Source organism: Rattus rattus, chromosome 8, assembly GCF_011064425.1.
Source record: "Rattus rattus isolate New Zealand chromosome 8, Rrattus_CSIRO_v1, whole genome shotgun sequence".
In the NCBI taxonomy this organism is placed as follows: Eukaryota; Metazoa; Chordata; class Mammalia; order Rodentia; family Muridae; genus Rattus; species Rattus rattus.
The window spans coordinates 28,432,648-28,454,191 of NC_046161.1; the positions used below are offsets into that span (position 1 = coordinate 28,432,648).

Sequence of the window (21,544 nt, forward strand, 5' to 3'; positions counted from 1 at the left end):
AGAGGTCATAAAGGAATGGCTTAGTACTTGGAGAGAAAGTACCTAAAAGGTAATGCTTTAATTCCAAGGTCAAGGAAGGACAATCTACCCTTAGTTTAATAGAATATTTTTTTCTTGTGATCAAAGTATTTTGCCAAATTGGGCCTTCTGAAATCATTTCATTGACTGGAATTGAAAAAAAAAATCAATCTGACAGCGTTCTATTTTTTTTTCTCGTTAACTTATTAAATCTAATGTATTAACCAGAAATCTCACGACAAGTAGCACTCGAAGCTTCTAAATTTCTGGCTTTAGAATTCTTGAGATTCTGTCCTCATGACAGATCTGAGGAGTAGACCCTTACTTTGGTCACCATGCTAGGAACTAGAAGCCAGGCAGTGGCAGCAGCTCTGACGTTATGGCCAGGTCAACATTCTTTCCCACAGTGTAGACTCAGGACTTCCGGGACTCCTGTATCCCTGGGCCCTCTCCCCCTTCATCCCTCTCCAGATCTGATTAGCAATCTGTCCTCCATAAGAGGGATTTCACAGTTGTTTTTTCCCAACCCCTCTTCCCTGCCCTCTTCCTACCTCCTCCTTTACCTCCAGGTAAACTCGGGGGCCAGGACTCTTTTGAGAGCATAGAGAGCTACGATAGTTGTGACCGTCTCACCCAGTCCTGGAGCAGCCAGTCATCTTTCAACAGCCTGCAGCGTGTCCCCTCCTATGACAGCTTCGACTCCGAGGACTATCCCGCTGCCCTGCCCAACCACAAGCCCAAGGGCACCTTCAAGGACTATGTGCGTGACCGTGCTGACCTCAACAAGGACAAGCCTGTCATTCCTGCTGCTGCCCTGGCTGGCTACACAGGTAGGCACCCAGCCCCTGTCTAGGTGGCTAATTGCATGTTTCTGTGGGCTGGGTCAAGTGTAAGGCACAGAGACCCAAGGGCACCCCTTCTTGTTTTTGTGAAGAGTAGATGTTTCTCAAGGGTCTTTAGTCTCAAGCCACTGATTTTTGGAAGCCAATAGTACCGTTCTATCTCAAGGGTTCATTTTTAAGAGTGATAGGGAATTTAACTTTCGAATTTCTTTCATATCTGGGGAAGGGACCTGTGATGACTGGGAGTTTCTGGGAACTGCCTCGTGGGTAGTATGGAGGGACTTTTGCTTGCCTGCTCTGGGGAGACCCTTTCAAATATAAAACCAGAAGCTGGCTTTCTCAAAGGCGGAGTTGAATGGCCTGCACACTGGCGAGTTTCACAGTATGGTTGCTGTTTGAATTTAGGAACTGTGTTCTAAGCCCTATCCAGATCCATTCTGGGCTTCCATAGCAAAACACTTAACAACAACAACAACAGCAGCAGCTACAATAGCAGTAACAACAACAAAACCACCACACCACAAACACTGCTACACTTTATGATTGGTTTTCTTCCAGGCGTGAAAGCTTTAATTAGAGCAGTAGTGATTTCAGAAGGAACCCGGAGGATGGACGAAGTTCACCAAGCTGGGGCCTCGACAGAGGAGCTGAGAGTAGAGCCAGGCTGTTCCCTGCTCCGATGAGGAGCAACTCCTGTGCACTTAGCCCAGGAGACTGGGAATAGTTTGAGAAAAATTCAAAAACACTGAATAATAAACGTGCTAAGCCTCAGATCCTCTCTGCAAGACTGCAGTGTTGTCAAGGCTTGCAGAGCGCATCCGAGAAGAGCCTAGGTTAACTTTCCTTAGCCAGATGTTAAACTGCCATCCTCTTAAAATGTCTTCAGCTGGACAGGTGAGGGCTCTGTGAGGGAAGATGGGCAGCAGACATGGTGTTTCTGCTGCCATAACTGATTTTTTTTTCCCAAGTGGGCTAGGGTAGTCTTGGTATCTTTCTGAAAATTAACTCATCTTCAAGAGCGAAATTTATACACGTAGAGAAATTACCCCTCCTTCCAAGATCAAGAATATATTCTCTGTGTCACATTCCACAAAGACCCTAGCTAGAGGAGTCACTGCATCAAAGAGTGCCCAGGAAATACATCTGTGACTGGGAGTGACAGCAAGGACCATATGTAGACTCATGAGGAAAAGACAGACTTGAAGACCCTTTTTTTTTTTTTGAAATATCTAAATATCTTTTATTTTGAGGATATTAGTAGGAGGGACTTGGTACATTTCAAGAGGATCTTTTCCACTCTCTGGAGAGCAGGTTATTGGGAGATCACTCATTTTCCTTGAAGATGAGAAACAGTACAAGAAGTCTTTCAAAGTGTAGAAGAATGGGAGAGTTTGAAATTGAGACTCCTCCACCTGGATGCAATGAGAGCGGAGAGGGAGGGGGGAGGACTGCTCTGAGGGGAAGAAGAAGGCTGGGGTAATGCGCAGATGACTGACGGTATTCTGGTATGAAAGTTGTTTGATAGGTTCTGTCCCTCTCTCCCTGCCTGCCTCTCTCCTACCTTCCAGTCTTCTCTCCCTCCTTCCCCCCATGGGATAAGGGATTAAAACAGCCAGGGAGGAGAGGAGAGGAGAGGAGATGGGAAAGGGATCATCACTTTACTTTCTCAAAGACTGAGCTCTTCCAATTGGAAAAAGAAAAATGAAGGCATGTCCACATTTAGATTCTGTTTCTTTACAATTATGGGTTTAACTTTTTCAGACTCAAATGGTGGTGAGAACAATAGACCAGAAACCAGAAGTTCTCTGAGCTCCCTCCCAGCTCTAACACACTGTGTGATTTTAGGCAAATTTACCTTGTACCTTTTTCTACTTTAGTGAAGTAGAACTGTTCACCCTTATCCTGACAGTGGGAGACGTGTGAAATGCAGTTGAACCAAATCGATTAATTAAATGAGTGCTAGACATTGTGCTAGACATGGTGAGAAGAAACTCCTACTTGTAATAAATTGATTATTTCAGCAAATGAGCACTAACTGGGTGAGAATAAGACGCACCCCCCCCCAGGCCGTCTTACCCAGTTTATTCTAAATGTCCTTAGATTTGAACTACAATCTCTTGTTGCTGTGGTCCAAATGAAGGTAGGGATTTGTTATGTGTGTGATAGACAGCACACCGGATTTTGGCGGTTTCTCCCATGAGCTCTTGTCTTCAGGGAACACTTCCTGCCTCCACTCCAGGTTCTCTGAGCCTGTGGCTTGGTGACCCCTTCTCAGAAACAGACGAACAAGAGAAGGAACGCATCTGTCCTGTCTCTTACCTGAGGGGACAGCTAGAGTGTCTGCAAATGCGTGTCTAGCATTATGCAAGCGTGTTAGGATGAGCTGACATTTGAAAAGCACTTTGAAAAGTGGAGATCACTCTGTAACGGTTGGCAGTGCTTTTGACATAAACATTTTTGTGTATAAACAGTGCACTAGCTTTCTGTCTCTGGTTCTGATCCCTTTTATGTCCCAAAATTCAATTGCTGCAGCTTGTGTGTGACCTATACTACGGGCACTCAGACTTCTGCACCAGGGCTGCCTGGCCTGGACTGTATATGTGCTTAACATGGCTGCCTGGCCTGGACTACATACATGTGCTTACCATGGCTGCCTGGCCTGGACTGCATGCACATGCTTACCATGGTTACCTGGCCTGGACTACATACATGTGCTTACCATAGCTGCTTGGCCTGGACTACCTACATACATGTGCTTACCATGGCTGCCTGGCCTGGACTGTATATGTGCTTACCATGGCTGCCTGGCCTGGACTACATACATGTGCTTACTATGGCTGCCTGGCCTGGACTGCATACATGTGCTTACCATGACTGCCTGGCCTGGACTACCTACATACATGTGCTTACCATGGCTGCCTGGCCTGGACTACCTACATACATGTGCTTACCATGGCTGCCTGGCCTGGAATACCTACATACATGTGTTTACCTGGCTGCCTGGCCTGGACTGTATATGTGCTTACCATGGCTGCCTGGCCTGGACTACATACATGTGCTTACTATGGCTGCCTGGCCTGGACTACCTACATACATGTGCTTACCATGGCTGCCTGGCCTGGACTACCTACATACATGTGCTTACCATGGCTGCCTGGCCTAGATTGCATGCATGTGCTTACCATGACTGCCTGGCCTGGACTGCATGCGTGTACTTAGATGTACCTAGCTGAGGAAGAGGAGGCATCCTCTACATCTGTAGACTAGGGGCTGAGGTTTCTGTCCTTACTGCCTCCACAGGAATACACTCTCCTCCTTCCTGTGATAGCTTAGTTACTGCACTGTAAGTGTGGAAATCAGTTAGTTAGAAACGGAATTTTCACATTCTTTTGCACAGTTACATTCTTCCTTCAAAGATAAGAAAATTGCATCAACCTTAGCAGGGCTCCCATGGCAACTTGTTAAATTAGGTCGAGATGTGGGGGCAGATAACATGTCTTGAAAGCCTGCCTGTTCGCTAAGTGAAGAGTACATCAAGTGCAATGCTGGCTTCCGCCAGAATGCACCTCCTTACCTTACTGTTTCCGGTTATCAGACCATACAATCGCAAAGCTCTGCTTTCTCTTGTTCATAGATGCATTCTCAATCCTTCAAATTACAACACAGAGAGCCACCGGCCCACTGTTTCCTGTATTCCCTATAGACCTTAGAAAAACGCTAAGCACTCAGTGTGTACTCACATGCTGAGATAGTCAATTTGTTATGACTATGGGTCCTTTCCCCCTGTGTCGAGCACAATGTGTGACATTCACTTGTTCAATTAATAGATTTGGGTGTAGGGATGAAATACTATACTGGATTATGAAATAGTAGTCTCCTTTCCTCCCTGTCCATCTGGCCCCATTTTAGAGATGGTAAAACTGAGCACAAAGAACACGCTTCATCCGAGGTCAGGTAGTTTTGTTCTGCAAGGAGGTAGTTCCTCAATGAATTTTAAGTGCTGTGTGCCTTGCTTGAATGCACCATCTGCTCTTCATGTTAAGGAATGGGGACACTCCTTGAGTATCTCCATGTCCTACGCAGAGGGATTAAGACCCAGTGGCCTCTTGTCACTAATTAACACTCCATACATGTGACTGAGGGAAAGGGGGGAGGGCAAGAGCTGCTTTTGACTTTAGTACAGAGTTCTTGGCCTGTGAATCACCATCACTGAACTTTTTTCCATCTTCCTAGTCACAGTTACCAATAAAGGCCCATTCTACTGCAGGTGACCTACTGGTAATTCATGTCTGGGTATGTCGTCACCCACTAAGCTGTAACTATGAAGGAAGAAAGTCTTCTTTTCACCCAGAGCCTGGAAAGACTCTATACCTTAAGTCATTCATCAATGATCGTTTTAAAAGAACGTTTGATATTCTCTCTCGACCTTCCCCTCTCTCACTGAGTTTTGTGTGTATGTGTGTTTGTGTGTGTATGTGTGTGTGTGTGAAAGAGAGAGAGAGAGAAAGAGAGAGAGAGAAATCCACACTAACAGGAATCATACTAAGAGGAATAGCAGCCCCAGACGACCCCCTGTGGGTTCTCATAAATTGCCTTCTGTCAGAATGAATGCTATTCTGTCCATTTCACAGATGAGAGGAAGGTCAGTCTAAAATCTTGAAAATCCCCGGGTCAAAATCACAACCCCGAGGTCTTATTGTAGTTGAGTTTTAGGGTACAGGAACCTAAAGCTACTGTTAAGACACATTTGAGAAAATAAACAAGTTGGTGACAAAAGGAAGGTCTGCCGAGCCACTCAGTTCAGGACATGGCCTGTGATTTTGGAATAGCACCTACACCCACAGTCTTCTGAAGAAAACTGAGTTGCGAACTAATCTGCGTGTACTAGGGCAGAAGATGGTGACAGTGTTGGGGAGCTCTCAATGGGCCCTAGCTAGCAATGAGGAAAAGGGAGATGGGTTGCTAAGTTTGTAATGTAGCACGCATCTGTATAGATTTCAGATATTCCAAACATAGGTTAGGAAAGGTGGAGCTCTCTACCATGTTACCCTGAGTTGGGCTCCAGGCGTAATCTCTTCAAGCAAACACTGCTAGCATACGTCAATGAGAGGAGGCCAGCATTGAGGTAGGCCAACCTGTCAGGATAGGGGGAGATCCTGGCTGCAAACACTGAGCACTGAGCCTTATTTCCAGAAGTCAGGGATGCTACGTAATGACTTACCTGAGCTCCTTCGGCCTGGCAAGCCTGGAGCTAACTCCTAGTCTTGCCGGGGGCAGTGCGGTGTGAGTGTAGAGTGTCCCTGGGCATTGCCTCCATAGGGAAGAAGGAAGCTAGGAACAAGAAGGATGCAGACCATTTTCCTTCTTGAGCTGAGGTGGCTGCAGGAAAGTGGATGGAATCTTCCTGCCCAACAGTAGCCCTGAGGCCTGAGGGACTGATTCTCGCCACTATGCAGTCGAACGGCAGGTCCCAGGGGGTTCTGAGGGTGACTTTGAGTGTCTTAGTAGAGCCCTGGGTTGGTTAGCATGCTGTTCAGCTGTAGGTCAATGGAGAATCGCTTTGGAAAATGGACAAAGGTGGGAGGAGAGCAGCTCTCTGCAGCCTGAAGAACCATTTCATAGCTCCCGTCTCTTAACTGGTTGGTGTGGTGCAACAGTTAATCATTCTCCACCAGCAGAGGAATTCCTATGGTTGGAGGCTTTGGCCACACAGGGTTGTTAACTTTTTGTTTCTGACTGGCTTAACATTTTATGGGAAGAGGGGTTCCCTATTTATCCTCATAGTTTCGAAGGCCAGGGTTGGTGGCGTTTCCTCGGAGCCTTGAGCTAGTACTGCACACACTGCCTTTGCACTTGCTTTCCAGTCTGTGGAGAAATACCCCTGGGGTATTTGCACCTCTCTGAGACCTGCCTGTAGTTTGGATTACAGGTTGGCTCTCTGTTCTGGGAAGAGCTCCCCTGTCTGATTTAGAGAAGTCTCGGAGTCTCACAATCTGGGGGTCGCTGTTCCTTTAACAAACTCTCGTTATGCATGAGGGAATTGGGTGGTGTCTGCTTGGGAATGCCACTCTGACTCCAATGTGCAGCTCCACCTTTTCGCCTTCGAAGCAGGAAGTTTCCATTGAGCCAGGTGTAGCCAGTGTGCTTGTGAGACATCAGCCCAAGCCTGGCTGTGCTTAAGCGGTGGGCTTAGAAAGGCCCTCTTGCCTCTGACACGCCCCAGATTCTCCAGCTCTGCCCAGTGGGGTCTCTCTTTCACTCTTCTGCCTCTGCTGTGGAGAAACCACCGCTCAGCACAGAGGTCCAATTCCAGCAGAGCACCCCTCTAACCATGCACAGGCCCAAAGTGAGATTCACCTGATGCCGTGGCTTCAGTGACATCTGCCATTCAAGCATGCCTTCACAGTGAAGTCACTTTAGACACTCGAGGGGCTGGCTGCTCTGAGGTGCTCTCCCATGAGGCTATAACCTGTAGAGGGCATGGGCACAGACTTGGCTTCTGCAACCACCAAGCTGGTTTATATTGGGAAATTTCACAACCCTGTGCCCCGTTTTCCTTGTCTGAAAATTGAGGTAATAAATGGATCCCATCTCATAAGCACGTGCGGATAAGTGAATTCGTAGAGCCCTGCAGAATGGTGCTGGGCACCTAGGAAGTATGCTCATTCCTGCTCCATATTAATTCCAACTTTTTCGTTCTTTGCAGTATGATTCTAGTTCTTCCAGGTCAGGAGAGATGTTTCACTTACAGAATCTATGGGGGCAAAGCAAGATCTTTAATGTTAGTTAGGCCCCATCCGACATGCAGCCCAGTGTGCTCCATGTTTACCAGCACCTACTGTGCCCTGGACCCTTTCAGATAGTAATACTGTTAATTTCCCACCAAAGCCATACGCGGAAGCTTCTGCTTTCTTCATTTTTATAAGTGTGGGATTGATTTTGACGGGGAGGGGAATGTCTAGACTAAAGCCACAGGGCGCATAAGAGGCTTCCCAAGGTTTTACACGTTGTCTAGCTAACAATTAGGAAAACATCCAACATAGTGAGCAGCAGATAAAAAGGAATGGCCTGCTATGCAAACAGTGTGTGTGGGAGCATCTCCAGAGACACGGAAGGAACGGGAGGAGGCAGAGAAGCCTCACGACATGCTGTGAGCCTGGGCCCAAGGAGGCTTGGGTAGGACGTTCCTCTGTTCTGTCTACATCTCAGCCCCTGAAATACTTCAGCCAGGCTGGTAAGGAGGCTCTGGGCCACAGTTGCCTAGTGGAGCACCTCTGTGTATTACAGGACTGTATTACAGCTCTGTCCCCCACTGTAAGTCCCCAGCAGCCTGGCCTTGATAGGGACATGGCGGAGGAGGTCTCTAATGTCCCCTGTGTAGGACACCTGAGCAGCAGTTAGTGGGACAGCCACATTGGACCCGGCACACAAAAGTGGCATCTTAATAAGCTAGCATGGCTTCCCTGCCTGCCCAGTGGAAGGCTCTACTCAGGATCATGTGTGTCCTTGGTCCCAGTGGCCCACCGTAGGCCTTCGGGGGTTCTGTGCATAGTGTTGGCTGTAACGAGCCCAACGGTGTGACTCACATCTCCCTGGTGATAAAGAGAGTGAAAGTTCTCCTAGGATGACTGAATTCGAAAGTTTAGACCGAGAGGAGGGTTGTACCCGAGGTATTTAAGAGGTGGCAGGACACAGCTCTGTGGAGGAGTTTGACATTCAGACAGAGTGGAGCAGTTTCTTGTGAAGGCCTCTCCAGCCTCCTCCTCTGGCCCCAGTTCCTCAAAGGCGTAGGCAGGACACTTTCAGCTTTTTGCATTATGGTGAACCAAGAAGGTTTTTTTTTTCCTATAGCCCCATGCTGTTGCTAATACTCTGTTTCATGTTCCATCCCAATCTAGTTATAATCCCCGACATGAAAGATGCTCATAAATTAGTTGCTGGCTACGTGCTTGTCAGAGTCAGTACAGACTGAATATACACAGAAGTGCTTCCATTGGGCAGTACAGACTGATGCGCACGATATGTCTTCCCGGCCCGCAATGCTCTTCATCCCTAAAATGCAGAGGAACCTCTCCCCCAAAACTAACTCCTCCCAGAGCTGGACTGCCAGAGTTACTTATAGCGTCTGGAGTCGTGGGTCCATACTCTTACTAATCAGTCAACTCATCCTCTCTCCTGCTTACCTGGCTGTCAGAGCAAGGTGTTTCCTTTAAGATATCTACATAGGTTGGGGAAAAACAAGAGGACATTGGTTTTATAACACAGTTCGTACTCCTTAACCCTGACCTCGGCTGAGCTGTCTCTGGTGGCTTCTTAAAAGGTTTGTTCCCTAGAAAACACCAGGAGGAAAAGGCTGTAAAGAAACCCACTTCCTGACTCGAGGCTCACTCATCAGTGCAAACTCTTGTGCATGTTAGGCTGAACTGCACATCTATGGTGGGCTGAGAGGAAAGAGGATGCATCTAAACTTTACACTATAAATGGAGGCAGCCCCTTTAAGAGAATGGGGCGGTCTTCTTCTGCCTGGGGCCACCCACCCCCACTTGTGGACACTTGAATGCACGCAGGTGTACAGAGCCTCGGCAGAAACAAAGGTCTTTGCTCACACATGAAAACTGTGTAACTGTCGTCTCCAATCCAAGCCACACTAGCCCACCGAGTCTCAGTAGACACAGTGCCAGGCGGGGCACCGCGGCTGGCCACTTGCTGCTCACTTGACCTAGTGACCAGCTTGCCTGGTGGCTAGGCAAAGCACCCCACTTCTCAGTACTCATAGACCATGTAGAGCCACGATTGTGCAAACACCGGGGAGGGTAGCGGGGTTGTGGGGAAGGCTTGGCCAGAACATTAATGATTAGAGAAAACCTACCATGTGGGAAAGAGGATCTAAGTCTGTCTGTGACCCAGTTTTCCCTAAGCCAGGAGGGTTCCTAATGTGTTCACTTGCAAAGTGGTTCACTTTACTACCTCTTACGATGCGTACCCACTCTTAATTAGAGGATGGGTTTCATTCTCATTCTGAACTTTAACAGAATCGTCAGTGGTTATTCTGTTAAGATATTTTAAAAATTATCATAGATGTCATTGAATTCTTTTTAAAAAAAATCTCCAACTTTATACTTTTCTGAAGGTTGCCACATGAAAGGTCAATTTCATTCTTGGAAGCGTTATTAAATTTTATCTAGGGAATTCGCGGGCATTTCTTTGAGAATTCTGTTTTGACAAACGCCTCTTCTGCATGAGGCCAGTGTTTTTCCCAGTCTGCACGGCCCTGACATTCGTTGTTCCCATCCCCTTGCTCTTGCTTATGTCTGCCGTATTTCTCTAGGACATATCTGTAAATTAAAGAGAAGTAGAATTATTATTCCATTTTAGGAATAGGAAAACAAAGCCCAGGGAGTTTGACTTGCATTGTATTTCAATTTGAACCAGGAAAAAATTAAAAATCAAAGTTCTGTAGGGGTCAACCATCTATGCATGCAGGCTTTATGTGTATATATGTGTGCATGCATTCGCGTGTGTGTGTGTGTGTGTGTGTGTGTGTGTGTGTGTGTGTGACTTTGTAGGTTTCTATATTATTTTCCATCACTGTGTTTAGCAAGTATAGCTTTAGTAGTTCCATTAGTAGAAATTCACTACTATTGATTTGGTGTCTTCCACACAAGACCATATTTATAGAGTATAGGATAGCAAGGACTTACTAAGCCAAGGCATTGTGGGAAGGCTGTAGAGCACACCATATTTGGGCCATGTTAGTGGTGTGGTGGGATACCATAGTGGCACCAGGAAGCCCTAACTTAGAAGAAGCAGGACGTGACAACTCTAGGCATAGAACTGAGGTGAATATCAGACGGTCTTTGCTCTTTCTTTTCTAAGTTCTTTCCAGGCCTTAAGGGTCAAGCTACAGAGCAGTATCATCCTCGAACAGGCCCTGCTGCAGCTCCGGGCTGAGTCTGATACACAGCCAGAAAGTGTTGGGTGATTTCTGTTTAATTATCCCTCAACGCCATGACTTCATGGAAACAGTAAGGTTCTGGGGTTGTTTGTAAATGACTTAGAAGGGTGAACTAAGACTCGGGAATCACCTACCCCATCTCAGAGACAGGTGCTCCCCCGGGTATAAAATGGGAGGCTATGCTGAGCAGACGGGTCATTTCCGGACTCCGGTGTTCTGTTTTTGCTGTCACCGTTGGCTGTGGGCAGAGACACCTGGCTAGAAGGGAGGGGCAAGCCAGGCTTATTCGCTGTTTCAGGGCCACCTGCCAGATGTGTCTCAGGGCAGAGTCAGCCCCGTTGCAAGGGTGACCAACCATGAGAGTTTCATAGGTTAAAATAAATACGCCATCCTATCCACACTGAGGTATTCAATTTGAATTTGAGAGTAGAACTGAAGGACTTCAGTTTCTTAGAGCAGCATGAACCCCCTAAGGACAAGAGGTGTGGCTGCTTTATTTGAGGAGCATGTTGGTGAAGCATAGCCTGGGTGTCATCCATATTTTGGTCCCAAAGATAATTTAATAGAGAGAGGCCTTTGGGCACCTTTCAAACCTGTATGCTCCCTCCCCCGACCTGCCCTGGAGGATAATGGTTTTGGCAAACGCATCCATTAAATGTTGAGGTATCGTGCCTGGCACCACAGATATGAGTCCAAACCTTGAGGCATTTGATAAAACACACGGTGTTAGAATTGTTAGCCGGGAGGTGTGGGCCGATCAGGCGTTGTCTAGGCTTCAGGAATGAGGAGAGACTTTCCCGGGGGAAGCATACATTCCAATCGTGAGACCGATGGGCCTTGAGCAAACCATCAAGTCGTGGTGCTAGGAACCACAGTGAACGTGGCTGGGGGAACGGGCAGATGGCTCAGCTGGCAATGTGCTTGCGTCCCAAATATGGGGAATGGAGTTTGGTCCTCAGGCACCTACCTAAAAAGCATGGCACGTTGGTGCACTTCTGAAAACTCAGTCCTGGGAGGGAAAGGACGGGAAGACTCCTGGAGCTCTCTGGCCAGCCAGTGCACAGGTGGGTGGCTTCTCTCAGACACCCGAGGTCGTCTCCTTTCCTCTGCATATGCTACCCCTCCACACCCCCCTCGCCTCCAGAGAGGTTTCTAGAGGGGTAGTTTAAAAAGAAGCCATAGTGAAAATATGAACAGTCTGCCAGGACAACAGCTGTCTAATGGTGACTCCATCTGTATGAACTCATGTCTTGTGTTAGCCTCTTACCAGGGCCTGAGTGATAGATGTAAACTGTGTTTGAAGTGTAAATGCAGATGGGGTAGAAGAGCACGATGTTTAATCCTCTGCTGCCTGCCAGCTTTGAGATCACTGACATGGGCAGGTATTCTGCAAGCCTGGAAAAACACACACACACACACACACACACACACACACACACACACACACACACACGCACGATGATGGTGACACTGTTGGGTTGCCATAGTTGGTCTTGCTGGCACAAGCCTCTAATCTCAACTACTCAGGGGGATGAGGCAGGAGATTTACAAGTTCAAGGCCAGCCTGGGCAACTGTACTGAGAGCCTGTCTCAAAATACATGCATGCTTATGTGAATAGGTAATTCATAGTCGAGGGCATGGTTCGGTCTTAGAAAACTTGCCTACTCAATTCTGTAAACACCAACAACCAAAAACAATCAGAAAGCCATAACCAATCAGGACAGACATTCATGCACGTGCCCACGCACACTGTAATAAGGTTTATTCCTAGCTTACTTCAACCTTTAGCCTCTGAGTCGGTGACCAGAACACAGGAGAGGCCAATATTCAGTCATTGACATAGACGTGAAGTCTTGCAATTTCTAGATAAAGACAAGGAACATAAAATATGACCCGGATGAGCAGGGATTTATGTGAGGCTGCCTCTGATTTGTGGCCTCTCTAGGGTCCCCTGGAGGGCAGTGGGTTTGGTGTTGTCTCCTGGCCCAGGCTGCTCCATACACTTCTTTCAAGTCTGGGTTGTGCTTTGCAAGCTAGGACTGCCAGCACTGTATAAGAATTTTCCTCTCATCTTGAGGTTGAGAAGGAAAAGCTGTCAGGAAATTCCCTCGCTGGGGTGGCTGAGAAGAACAGAAGGGTATGAAGTTTACTCAGGAGATGGGAGCAAGATGGGAGCTGGGCTGGTGGGTGTGTGTCCTATGCTCCTTCATGCCCCGCCTTGGAAGACCTCCTTCTAACAGGGACCCTTCTGTTGTTGTGGCTCTGAGCTCCACTGGAGCAACATAGTTTCCCAATGATGCGACTGGATTCCTGATGTGTGACACCGCGGGGCAGCATGGTGAAGGGCGCCGTTGACTGCCTTGGGGCCCCAGACAGGCCTGCCATTGTGAGTCACATTTAACATGTGAGCTCCCCTTTCCCATGACTGGCGCTATTCTTAGTACCAGCTTCTGCTCTGGGCGACAGAGGTTCACTGGAACCACAATCCATTTGGGTAGGTGGATGGGGGCAGGACCAAGGATGGAGAATTGAAGAAGCTTTGAAATTTCAGAGCGTGTTGGAGCAAGGGCAAAGGAAGGAGGCTGGAGCCCCCCGGGGGGAGGTGAACCAGGTCTATGCTAAGCAGTTGAGAAATGGCCTCAGGAGACCAGTAACTGGGACTGCAAGTCTCATTCATGAGTCTGGGCGTGGACTTGGATGTGGCTGGCAGATATGCAAAGCCAGTAAAGCATGGCAACCCCAGAGCTGCCTTCAATGCTTGTGTCTCACTGTGGCCGTGGCTTTCCAGAAGTGAAGTGAGGCTGACATGTTGCTGTAGGAACAGGGTCCTTGTGATACCATCCAGGAAAGAGATAACCCAGAAGCCACAGTTCCATACCCTTCCTCCTTCTGCTGCTCTGTCCAACACAAGGGTGGTGTGTAGAGGTCAGGACCAACCGTGGAAATGTCTTATTGGGTACAACAGTGTGTAGGTTCTTATCCCCTCTTTGGGTTGGGTAGGGGAGGAGTCTTGCTGTATAGACCAGGATGGCCTTGACTTCTCGGCCTCTTGAATGCTGGGACCACATGCAGATGTATGCTAGCACCGTGGGCTGTCAGGGACACACAGGCCAGCTAACCTGTGTTTTCTGCAAGAGTCCCAGGAAGGAGACCTGAGCTGATACTACCGCTCAGCGAACCAGGGACACGTCTTAACTTTCAAGCTCTTCTGCTTGCCTTAGGTACCTTCTCTCCCTGTTTCTTCCCTTCTTCTCTCTGGTTTATCTAGAATAAAAGATGGCAAGAATAGTTGATCCTAGGAGGTGGATTAGCAGTTTCCAGATTAACATTTATTTTTTATTTCCTCTGAACACAGGAAAAATAACATGAAGGAAAAAAAGCTTTTCAGGTTAGGGTCCCCTTCTCCCCAGCCATATTCAGACGTCAGTGGGCAGATGTGCATAGGCTATGGTGCGTTCTTTGGCATTGAAGTTTAGGTAACACTGCAGGAAAATTGCTTCCATCCCCCGAGCTCGTGCTGGAAGTAGGATTTTGAAGCCCACTTATTTTTTCTGTCCCAGCCTGTGCTGTACTCCCGCATCTTCTCAAGGAAGCTACAAACATGGTTGCTACCTGCCTGTCAATAACTAGGACCTGCCTCCTCCTTTCATCTTTCCATCCCTCTCCTCAGCTTAATAGATTAGCCTCTCTCTGAGAGAAAAGATTTTTTTTTTTTTGTGGTTCTTTTTTTCGGAGCTGGGGACCGAACCCAGGGCCTTGCGCTTCCTAGGTAATCGCTCTACTACTGAGCTAAATCCCCAGCCCCAGAGAAAAGTTTTAAGACAGCGTGAGAGAGGTTCTAATAGCATAAAGCTAGCCACTGCAGGGGGCCTTCTGACTTGCTGGGGTAGGTACCCAACATAGGTCGTGTGTCCCTCAAGAATCTGTCACTACTGTGAGAAGCAAGGGACATGGCTCCTGAAAGCCAGATCCATTTAGCACTTGAGCCACTGCAACCAGGCGGCAATTTAATTAGGTCCATGCCTTTTGGTTTGGGCAGCGTACTGAAGAATCTGAGGTCCCGACCCAGCTATTGTGTCTCTCATCTGAATGGCTTTACCCAAGTTAGATAGCTGTGCTGTATATTGCGCTTTTGTTGTTGTTGTTGTTGTTTTTCTGCTGAAGAGTGGTAAAACCGACAGACTAAGAACAGCTCTATCCATTGAGTCGCCGAGAAGACACACGCAGAGGATAGAGCGTTGGTGTTTAGCTAAGGCCACAGTGAATAGTGGCTCCCTATTGGTTTTGTGTCAGGACTTCTCTCATCTTTGAAGTCTGTAGTGGTAATACAGACAGAGCGAGCATAGAACTCGTGCCTTCTTTTCTGTGTCTGTCAGGGATGGGTGAGACTTTTGTGCACCATCAGGAAACTTATCCTTGATATTGGAGCTGTTGCAGTCCATTTCTCAAGAGCGGTTTGCTTTCTTAGCTCCTAGGTCACCAAGAATGGCTTCTCTGTGGGTCTCTCCTTTGCCATCGTTAGCTTCCTGTGCTCAGACAGGCAGAAGTAGCTCGACTCCGGAGGAATCTGAACATGTATTTGAGTTGAGCACTAAGTGGATTTTCCACAGATGGGTAGATGTGGAGTGAGGGAGGCGTTACAGCCCTCTGGGTCATTTCTTCAAATAATTCATTTGCTTAGAAGGCATTTGACGAGTGCTTTTATTTTTCACTCTGTATCTTGCCAACGTGGCTTCACAGAACTTCAGGTACGTCCTCAGGGTGGTGAGGAAGTGCTGGCTCCTTTACTGCACAAAGCTCGTATGTGCTAAGAAGAGACTAAACTCCTTGGGCGCCAGGGAGACATGAGCAGGTGGATCTCTGAGTGTCAGGTCAACCTGGTCTACAAGTTGTGGGCCAGCCAGGGCTACATAGTGAATCCTTCTCTCAGAACAAAGAGACAAACAAAATTAGAACACGTGTGAAGATGGACTCTGTGTTGTCTTTCCAGAAAACTCTGGAATTAAAAGAACACAGCAATTAAAGGAGACTGGCCTGGAAATTAATAAAAACAGACCAATGGTATATTATCCCCTGTGACTTTTTTTTTTTTTTTGGAAGGAAAATCTTTACTTTCTCTGAGCTCAGAGTACTGACTCCAGCATTTGTGCTTGCCTGAGTTTTCTCCTGTCTAGACAGGCTGGGAGGGGGGATGAGGGCTGCTGCATAGTGGGATGAGCTGCTGTGAGCCTCCAGCCTCCAGTGTGTTTTGTTAATGAGCCACTGTGCCTTGTGCTTCCAGGAAGTGGGCCGATCCAGCTGTGGCAGTTTCTTCTGGAATTACTCACTGATAAGTCTTGTCAGTCTTTTATCAGCTGGACAGGAGACGGCTGGGAATTCAAGCTTTCCGACCCAGATGAGGTAAGGAATGAGGGACCTGGGAGTCCTGGGTTGAGAAAGGGTGAGAGAAAATGCTGGGATTGTGATGCTATGGGTCCGGATTTGTAGCTCAGCTCTGCTGCTTTTGCTGCTTGTGTGGCCTAGAACAAGTGACGCAGCCGGCCTGAGCTTCTGTTCCATCACGGGCCGACCGGAAAGTGTGTACGCTGATGTGTATATAAGTTCCTGGTACATAGTGGGTCCTTCCTCAGTAGGGGTCTCACCTGTGACTTACCCTCTGTCTAGTCCCCGCTCTGTGCACCCGAGAAAAACGCATTCACTCTGATTGTTTTCCATCCTTTCATATATGAGAGAGGGGATCACTCTTCCGGCAGATATGAGAATGTGTCTCCATCCTGGTTCAGAAAGGCTGCTTTCCGCTGGTGGGTCAGCGGTGCCAGTGCTCTCCTCCCGGCTTCGCCTTCCTGTCCAGTTCTGGGCTTTCAAATGCAGGAGGATACCTGCTTAGAATGTGGGCCAGAGGGATGTCTGTCCTGTGGCTCGTGTTTTTCCATCAAAACCAAGTGTTTTAACGGTGTCCCCGGGGGAGTTCGGAATCACCACGTTTTCATCAGTTCGGACAGTTAAACCGAGTCCGACCCCTGGAAACTAGAACGTAGACGTTCTACTGCAATAATGTGTCTGGGATAGGGACATTGTTCTATTGAGAGGAATACTCTGGGCTCCGAAAGACACACGTGCTCTCACTTATATGTAGAGACTGAGTTGCTGGTTCCACAGACGAAGAAGATGAAGTAGTGACTCTACAGAGCCAGGAGGAGGGTCAAGGGATGGAGGGACACTGGTTAATGAACCCAAGAATGCAGTTACAGGAAGAGACAACTCTGGGATTTCTGGGGCACTGTAGGGTGGCTACAGAACATTAATCGGATATTTCAGAATTGCTAATGTGAGTTATTTTGCATGGTCCCCAGAACGTAATGGTAAATGTCTGTGATTGAAGACCTGCCAGTTAGCCTGGCCCGATCATTACACAATGGCTGACATGACTGTATGACAATGTTGCATTGCACTGTCTACGTCTTTTGAAATAATCCCTGAATGCCCGTGGCTCCTAAGTGTCCATTCAATGTAAAGTCATTATAAACAATTCGAAAATGAAAATCAGAGGGAAGAAGTCAGAAATACACACACACACACACACACACACACACACACACACACACACACACAGAGACACACACACAGACACACACACACACACACAGTTTCTGAGCATCCTATTTGACCCTCGTGATGGATGTGAAGACATGTATTGACATGTGTTCTGATAGAATCCTCCAGGCGCTTACCCACTTGTACTTAATTTTATTTTTTATGACAGGTGGCCAGGAGATGGGGAAAGAGGAAAAACAAGCCTAAGATGAATTATGAGAAACTGAGCCGCGGCCTTCGCTACTATTACGACAAAAATATCATCCACAAGACGGCGGGCAAGCGCTACGTGTACCGCTTTGTCTGCGACCTACAGAGCCTGCTGGGATACACCCCTGAGGAGCTGCATGCCATGCTGGATGTGAAGCCGGATGCTGATGAGTAACGGACACGGAAGGGGCTGGGGGGGACCCCGCTGAGACCTTTCAAAGAACAACCCGTGTTGGTTGGACTCTTAATTTTTAATTGTTATTCTATGTTTTATTTTCCAGAACTCATTTTTCACATTCAGGGGTGGGAGCTAAGGGAGTTGCAGCCACATTCCATTGGCCATTGGCAAGGCCGGAAAGGGAAAGTCAGGACCTGTGGGGTGGGTGGGGCAAGAAGTTCCTGAGAAGATTTTTCAGGAGCGAGAGGGTCTTCTCAGAAGCCTAGCGGACTTGACTTACAGAGGAAAAGGTTTATGTGTCCAGTTATTCTGTTTGCAGTCAAAGGAAAGAGTTCATCTTGAGTGGTGGATCGACTAGCAGGAGGAATTGCCACGTTAAGAGGAAAGTCAGTCAGCGTTGGTGGGTGGGAGGAAACCAGTTTCTTCAGGGGATGACTAAACGCAAGAATTTATTAACCTTTCTACTTTTTTTGAAACAAAGATGGACTTTAATGGAAGGGATCCAAAACTGTTTTTATTGTTGAAGTTTATTTTATTAAATTCTGTGCCAGTATTTTTTTTTCTTAAAAAAAAAATCGTCTTAAGCTCTAAGGTGGTCTCAGTATTGCAGTATTGTGAGTTCGTTGTTATTTGCTGGCTGAGGAGTCTCCCACAATGAAAGGCAGCTGTTTATATAGACCCCATGGAAAAATCCAAGTCTGTACTGAGAACAGAGACCCCCGAACTCTTACAGCTAAAGGACGTGAATGCTGATTTGGGGACTGGGGAACTGTGCATGTGAATTCCACCTGCGGTTTGTAAAACAACGTTTCCAGTCCTTTTACTTACTGTCAGGCTGCGGGCTTAGTGTTAGTTAAGGGGCATTAAGTCTTTGCACTGAATGTATTTTTGCAGCTCTGCTTTGGAACTGTTGTCAGCATAGGTGCACTGTTTAAGTCTTGGAAAAGAAATCGAAGGAGGAAGTTGAACCTGGTTTTTGGTTAAATCGCTACCCGAAACATAGAAGACTCAAACTAAAAGCTGTTTGCATGGGCATTACCCCTCGGATCTTAAGGCCTAAATGCATGCCGTTCCAAACTAACATTGTACAATTTCTCCTCTATGGCTTATTTCCCCAGTTCCCCACATTGCTGCCCCTCCCCACCTTACTAATCAGTAGAGTGGAATGTAATGTTTCCTGATAGGTGAATGAAAGTGTAATTTCAGACATCACAACACAAATCAAAGAGTATAGACTTGCTAGGGTTCAGAGACCATGGAAACGAGGAGGCTATTTCAGGAGCATGGGACATGGCCTCCTTTGGGAAGAGGCTTTCCTTTGAAGAATTGGAGCTCGTCAGGTAGGATTTCAGGTGAGGCTGCTTGCAGATGAAGTGGTAGAGAGCACTGGGACTTTGAGCTTGACCTGTTGCTACCTTGGCAGAGGTTAAGCGAAAGTCAACTGCGGATGAGAGGAAGACTTGATGGAGGGAATACAAGGGCAGGAGCTAAGTAAGGAGAATAAGGTGGCCCGTGACAGTGAGGTATAGTTTTACTTTCCTCAAAGTTTAAATTCAAAGACTTAATCAAGGCAGCCATCTTCCTGCCAGTTGAGAGAGGAGACTGGAAAGTAAGGCATTGTGGGTAAAAACAAAGTAAGGAAACATGCCTGGTATCATTAGAATCCCTTCCACTGTTTACCATGCCTAGTTGAGACAGCGACAGTGGACTTCCATGAGAGAAAAGAGGCAGTTGGTTGAGGTGGGCCTCTCCAGGCTCACCCTTCGGGAATTGTAACTACCTGGTATCATCTTCATGAGAGTTGATGGCTGACTCCCAGATCCCCTTGAAGACTCTGAATTCCTGCGAACATAACTTGTCCATGGGTGTTCTGTACTGATCGATTGGAGCATCCCCACAGGGAAGCAAAGGCAAAACATCCCAGCTCTATGTTTTGATCTTAACAAATGCAGGTGCCTTAATGAAGCTCTCAAAGTATTTAGGAGCTGCTCAGGGAGTGTTAGGTGGGATCATTTGGATTATGTTGTTTTTCTCTTATATTATGTGATCTTTGTTGGGCACTGGCAGAGTGTGTGTGTGTGTGTGTGTGTGTGTGTGTGTGTGTGTGTGTGTGTGTGTGTGTGTGTGTACGTGTACATTTGTATAAGCCTGCAGCTGAAATAGTACTGACTTTTCTACTTAAGTCTGTCCACATTTCCATAACGGCGAAAGAGTACATACAGCCAGGGCTGATGTCATTCCTTGCTCTTTGCAACAGGGCTTAAATAAAAAAAAAAATCACTTCCCCAAGTCATCGTCCTTGCCCCTATTCAGTTCATGCTGAAAACACCCCTCTCGAGAGCCTACCGCCTGCAGCCAGTAGCAGATAAGACGTAAGAAAGTGCCTCCCACACGGCTCAGCTTGCTGACTTGCTTCTCCCCAGGTCCACCACTTTCAGGATTTGTAGATAGGATATTAGTCAGCTTGGTGGTCCATCTGGCCAGACGCTCTTCCCCATGCTGTCCAAAGGCCAGAGACCATCCCAGGAAGAGTGGCGGGTGGTTTATACACTGGAAATGTAGCGGCATTGCTGCATTGATGCTCTACAAAAACACGTTCACTTCAGAGGAAGGATGAGCACATCTGATCTAGCTGGGCGGCTCCATCGTTTTCCCAGAGAGATACTTTAACCTGTGCGATTGGCTTTTGGCTCAGAGCCTCAGGGGGGTAAGGATGCTCCCTGCACAGAGCTCGGACGCTGCGGCCATGGAGACCAGTGGAAGCACTCTAGATCAGAGACACTCTTCCTCACTTTGGAGACCAACACTCTGGGTTTTAAAGCATTAACCTTCATGGTGAAATCACACCTTCTCTCTTCTAGCCATGCTGTGCATGCCGCTTTCTCTGTCGGGGGGTCTCTATAAATTTGTTGAACTCTTACGTACATTCCAAAGAAGTTTCAAGGAACCACAAGTATATGTATACAAATACATATATGAAGTATATATGTTAAAATGAAATTATCTCTATCAGGAATACTGCCTCAGTTAATTGAATTTTTTTTAAGGATACTTTTTTTTAAGCTGAGAATTATTGGGGTGAAAAAGATGTTATATTGTGTTTGACTATTTTCCAGCTTGTATTTTCACATAATTTATATTTTTTAAATGCTGAAAATTTAAAAGCGAGATTTAAAAAGGAAAAGCAGGTGCTTTTTTTAAAAAAAGAATCAGAACTGAGGTAGCTTAGAGATGTAGCCGTGTAAGTGTCTTAAATGTTTTGTTTTTAAAAAAAAAAACAAATGCAAAAAAATTCTTATGGGGGAGTTTTTTGTTTGTTTCTTTTAGTAGCTGATGCTGGCACATCATTTTGCTGGAAAGTTTTTTATATACTGTAGCCTGATTTCATATTGTATTTTAAACTGTGTGAAATTAAAGAGACAAAGAAATTCATTCATAACGAGGTGCCTCTGGCTTGATTCTTTCCTGTCTATATCATGGGGGAAATTACGAGAAATTAATCAATCAGAGAAAAAGCACAAAAGACATACAGTTTCGTTCTTCAGATCCTCCAGCTTGGTGTCACTTAGATCATTTATATACTGTAGTCTAATAATTGTCTAATAAAGATTGCTTAGGGATTTGGGACATGGGATTGGTGTCCCGTTGATTACCTGTATTGTTTGTTTGCTGATGGCCCCTGTCTTATCAAACCTCATTGTTCATACTTGAAGGACCAAGATCCACGTGAAGAAAAAATATTGATG

The 21,544-nt window shown here is 46.8% G+C and overlaps 1 protein-coding gene across 1 annotated transcript in view; it reads left to right on the forward strand.

Moving 5' to 3' along the window:
• The window catches only part of Ets1 (ETS proto-oncogene 1, transcription factor), a 62,732-nt gene extending 41,495 nt beyond the window's left edge, over nucleotides 1–21,237 (forward strand). The window contains exons 6-8 of the mRNA XM_032909578.1: nucleotides 588–848; nucleotides 16,098–16,216; nucleotides 17,580–21,237. Of these exons, the coding sequence (XP_032765469.1) occupies nucleotides 588–848; nucleotides 16,098–16,216; nucleotides 17,580–17,795 (596 nt within the window). The 3' untranslated portion in view covers nucleotides 17,796–21,237. The remainder of the gene's footprint in view (nucleotides 1–587; nucleotides 849–16,097; nucleotides 16,217–17,579) is intronic.
• The last annotated feature ends 307 nt before the right edge of the window (nucleotides 21,238–21,544 follow it).